Below are 4820 nucleotides of genomic sequence, written 5' to 3'. Positions count from 1 at the left end.
GACAGGATGACCTTCATCAGAGGATAAATGAAATATGCTCCCTAAATTAACCTGGAACTCTTTACAGATATCAGACACGGTCGATTCACTCGGGATTCAAAACACAAACATCCTGCGTAGTTATGACAAATAACCTTGAGGTCCCCCGCTGAGACTCCTCCCCTTCAGATTTTCTTTAAATCTTAAACTGTGTGTGATGTATCTTACCCCAGACTTCAGGTCTTTGAGTGTGTGTGTGAGGATGATGTTGAAGACGGCGTGCGATCGACTGCTCTCCTCGTTCATGTTGGTCGCGGCGACGGTCCGAGACTTGTTCCCCTCTGACATCAGAGACTCGATGTCCTGTCAGAAAACACACGAGTCATAGAGCTCAACAGGGACCGCCCACTTTTTCTGCAGCTCTGCTTCCTGAAGTAGATTCCCCCGTTCCAATCCTCGGTTTGACATTTCACAACATCATTATATCAACAGATTAAAGCCTGTAACCATGACAACATGCTAGCCTGTAACCATGACAACATGCTACCCCAATACTCCTGACTATGAAACATTTGATTCGGCGCCACAACAGCGTTAAAAAAACGGAGACAAAGGTAAATGTACAAGACTGTGCGCGTATGTTTTTCTTCCAGAGTCAAGGAACTACAAATCCCACAATTCATTGCGATTGATCCCTCTTCTTCTTCACTGTGACTTCAATCGTTATTATCGTGTTTTAACATGTTGTAGTTTGTGTTGTTGAATATAAAAGTTACATTATTAGCACATTTACTGTTAGCTAACTAGCTAGCCTGCTAGCGATACGAATGCAGAAGGGTGGGAAACATGACTGTGGGTATTGTAGTTCTTTTCCCCGATGTTGTGAATAAATCTTGTTGTTCTTTAAGGTCGATATCAGACGATCTCGTGTCTCCTTCAGGAACATCAATCATCGTTTCACACTCAGGTAGCTCGTGGTCAGTCTGATGGTTATGACATCATAGCTAATAATCAAATCCACTATGGAGAGCATGATCAGGATTTTTACTTCTGCTCCCACACTGTTGAGCTCTGTTTTCCTTCTCCCCCCTCCAAAGAACACGTTTGGTAATCTTTAGTGAGCGATGTCAAATATAAACTCATTCAGTCGGGACAGAACGGCCTCGGCGTGATTGGTGGGTGGAGGTACGAGCTGTTCAGAGATCAGACATGACGGGATGGAAGGAAGACGCTCGTCTCACATGATTGTTGATTTAACAGCCAGAATGCATCAACACAAAAACAACAACTTCCTAAAGTTTAAGACTTCTGGTGTTACCTTGTAGCTGGCCACGGCTAGTCGAGACAGGCCGTCCACGTAGGGACCCAAAACTTTGTGCTCCCTCACCCTCAGAGTTTGTCTCCCACTGGAAAAGAAAAACAGACAAAACATGGTCGCTATCTTTCTTTTCCAACTCTCTCCAGCTCACAGAACTTCATTATTCTGAGCTGCTCAGTGAAGCCCATATGGCCGTCAGATGGCCTGCTTCTCTTTGGGCCCCTTTCACTGAGGTCAAAGGTCGTGTAGTGTGAGGAGGTCAGAGGTCATGCTGTCTGGGGCAGCAGACCCAGGCCTGTGCTCCTGATTTACTTCTCTGACCTGCTGGACATGAACCAGACTCCATCAGTGGCTGCAGGACCCTGAAGGATCTTTAAATCTGCTGAGTCACCAGAGCCAATCAGAGACCCTCTCTGTTCAACCAGCTGACTGGCTGTTTGTTTATAAAGACCACAGACTCCTTTCCACCAAGTGGTCCGGTTCAGTTCTGAACACGTTTATTGGTGTTTCCACCGCCCTACTTTTTTGCCACCGTTCTGTTGGGGCGCCAAGCGTACCGATCCGACCCCTAAAGGGCGGAGCTTGACACACTGGAGACTGTTGATTGGTCCAAAGAATCATCACATCATTCATCTTTGTTTCTTACCCTTTGGGGTCAAGCAGATCTCGGACCTTCTCGTTGTAGATCTCCATGTAGGACACCTCCACAGTGAAGCTCTCTTCCTCTCGCTGCTCTTTCTGCGTTCGATCAAACAGAGCGCTGCACAGCCGGGGAATCAGACCCGGCTGGTCAACAGAACCCATCATGGTGTACGACTTACCGGAACCTGCTCATAAACATGTAGCCGGTGAATATTCCTATAAAAACATGAAAGTGACCAGAGAACAGCGAGGAATCTAAAGGTTTATTACCGGTTTGTCCATAGGCAAAAATACAGGCGTTGTAGCCCTGGAAGGCGTTATGTAGAAGACTTTCCCCAAGGCACTGGAAGACCACCTCCTGACCTGAACACACACACACACACACACACACACACACACACAGATACACATTTAATTTCAATAAGTAACTCCTTAAACGTTTAATAAGCAAACTTTGCTTCTAACTTTACCTGCAAACTTCTCCTTATCCGTCTCGTCCATGGACCAGAAACAGTAATCGTAGGCGAAGACCTGAAGAGAAGAAAACAAACCTGATGTTTACACAAAGAGTTTTATAATCTGACAGTAGTGTAGTGGTGTACTGTAGGGTTTAAATGATTATAATGAAGTGAGTCACACAGGCTAAAATATGAATGATATTAAAACAAGGACTCCTTAAAGGTCACATATTATACTTCTTCTCCTCTGAGACTCAAAACATGTTCTAAATCCACTCTGATCCTGTATTTGATCATGTCTATAAACCCCTCTATTTCAGCCCTGCTCAGAACAGGCTGTTTCTGTGTCTGTACCTTTAAATATGTAAATGAGCTGTGTCTGACCACACCCCCTCTCTGGAAGGGCTTGGGTGTACTCGGTCTTTCTCGCTCCATGTCCTATTGTTTACAGTGAGAAGGCAGACTCAGAGGGCAGAACAAACACCTAGCTGTGGGAGTGTCACCCACCTGGGGGAGGGGCTACTGCCCTTTGTGATGTCATGAAGGGAAAATCTCCAAACGGCCTGTTTGAGCAAACATTTTCTGAAAAGTGGAGCAGGCAGAAGACGGAGAGGATGGACTTTTCTCATGATTGGGGGGTTTGTAGACGGATTAGAGACACATGTTAGAGGAACATGGAGAAGAGTATTTTTAATATGTGACCTTTAAGGGGGCGCAGGTAGCCTAGTGGTTCCTAGTGGTTAGTGCATGCACCCCATGGAAGGAGACAGAAGTCAGAACTTTAATAGACCAGACGAGACGGCTCTGTCACAGACATGACTTTGTGTGGTTGCACATGAATCCCAAACTTCCCAAACGGAGTGAAAGACAAACAGCCGGCTCTTTGTGTAACACACAGGATGATTCACGAGTATGGAAGCTCTGTGTCAGACGTGTGTGTGTGTGTGTGTGTGTATGTGTGTATGTGTGTGTGTGTGTGTGTGTGAGTGTGTTACCTTGGACTGACTCCTGATGATATTGGGATGGTCAAGGTCCACAGCAGCATGTGGAGAGATAGGAGGATGACATTTAGTTCACATTGTCACAAGGAGAGAAGCAGATTGTAGAGAGGTGGAGGTGCTGCAGGTTTTCATCCACACAGAATATATAACAATAAATAAATTAATAACAACTCATTTTAGAAGAAAGAACACACAGAATATATATCAACTAATTTTAAAAGGAAGAAATAAAGACGAGGGAAGCCCGGCTGCAGGCGGTCCTTGTTTTCACTCTGTTGTACACATTTAAGTGGTTTGTTCACAGCTCGTTTGTCACATGTAAAACCCACTTCTCCGGGGCGATGGTGAGGCTGTGTGGCCGGGGGAGACATGAAAACACTGAGTCAGTGTGTGTGTGTGTGTGTATGTGACTGAGGGATGAACTCCTGTAGTGCTGGAGTCAGATGGTTGTGAAGAGGGGTTACTGGGCTGAGGTCAGAAATAAAGTGGGACACGAGAGGAGAAAGTGGAAAACTCACATTTAAAAAGGGAGAAGTAGAGGAGCAGGACGCAGACGCAACAATCCCGCTCTGTAAAACATAATCTCTCCTCAGCAGACAGTAGAGCTGTTCTCACATGTTGTGCTCTCAGCGGGAGACTGTCAGTGTTGAGATGCAAAATCATATTTACATATCATGTTACCATGTTGGATGTCTGCTGCTCTATATTTACATATCATGTTACCATGTTGGATGTCTGCAGCTCTATATTTACATATCATGTTACCATGTTGGATGTCTGCTGCTCTATATTTACATATCATGTTACCATGTTGGATGTCTGCTGCTCTATATTTACATATCATGTTACCATGTTGGATGTCTGCTGCTCTATATTTACATATCATGTTACCATGTTGGATGTCTACTCTATATTTACATATCATGTTACCATGTTGGATGTCTACTCTATATTTACATATCATGTTACCATGTTGGATGTCTGCTGCTCTATATTTACATATCATGTTACCATGTTGGATGTCTACTCTATATTTACATATCATGTAACCATGTTGGATGTCTGCTGCTCTATATTTACATATCATGTAACCATGTTGGATGTCTGCTGCTCTATATTTACATATCATGTTGGATGTCTGCTGCTCTATATTTACATATCATGTTACCATGTTGGATGTCTACTCTATATTTACATATCATGTTACCATGTTGGATGTCTGCTGCTCTATATTTACATATGTTACCATGTTGGATGTCTACTCTATATTTACATATCATGTAACCATGTTGGATGTCTGCTGCTCTATATTTACATATCATGTTGGATGTCTGCTGCTCTATATTTACATATCATGTTACCATGTTGGATGTCTGCTCTATATTTACATATCATGTTACCATGTTGGATGTCTGCTGCTCT

The 4820-nt window shown here is 43.8% G+C and overlaps 1 protein-coding gene across 1 annotated transcript; it reads right to left on the bottom strand.

Moving 5' to 3' along the window:
- Positions 1–6: 6 nt before the first annotated feature.
- LOC136178462 (kinesin-like protein KIF13B) lies at positions 7–4163 on the bottom strand. The gene is made up of 6 exons (XM_065952330.1): positions 3393–4163; positions 2410–2470; positions 2210–2302; positions 1944–2124; positions 1298–1385; positions 7–342 (listed from the first exon to the last, which is right to left on the bottom strand). The coding sequence occupies exons 2-6, from the start codon at positions 2438–2440 to the stop codon at positions 121–123; spliced, it is 615 nt and encodes a 204-aa protein (XP_065808402.1). The 5' UTR covers positions 2441–2470; positions 3393–4163; the 3' UTR covers positions 7–120.
- Between the last annotated feature and the right edge of the window lie 657 nt (positions 4164–4820).

Source organism: Labrus bergylta, unplaced genomic scaffold, assembly GCF_963930695.1.
Source record: "Labrus bergylta unplaced genomic scaffold, fLabBer1.1 SCAFFOLD_237, whole genome shotgun sequence".
Taxonomy (NCBI): Eukaryota; Metazoa; Chordata; class Actinopteri; order Labriformes; family Labridae; genus Labrus; species Labrus bergylta.
The sequence above is the reverse complement of the archived record's forward strand: the minus strand, read 5'-3'. Positions and strand labels throughout refer to the sequence as shown.

Coding starts and splice junctions, on each gene's coding strand:
- LOC136178462 (XM_065952330.1), bottom strand. CDS start 2,440: ATGGACGAGACGGATAAGGAGAAGTTTGCAG. Junction 2,303..2,409: donor GGATAAGGAGAAGTTTGCAG/GTAAAGTTAGAA, acceptor GTGTGTGTTCAG/GTCAGGAGGTGGTCTTCCAG. Junction 2,125..2,209: donor TTTTGCCTATGGACAAACCG/GTAATAAACCTT, acceptor GTTTATGAGCAG/GTTCCGGTAAGTCGTACACC.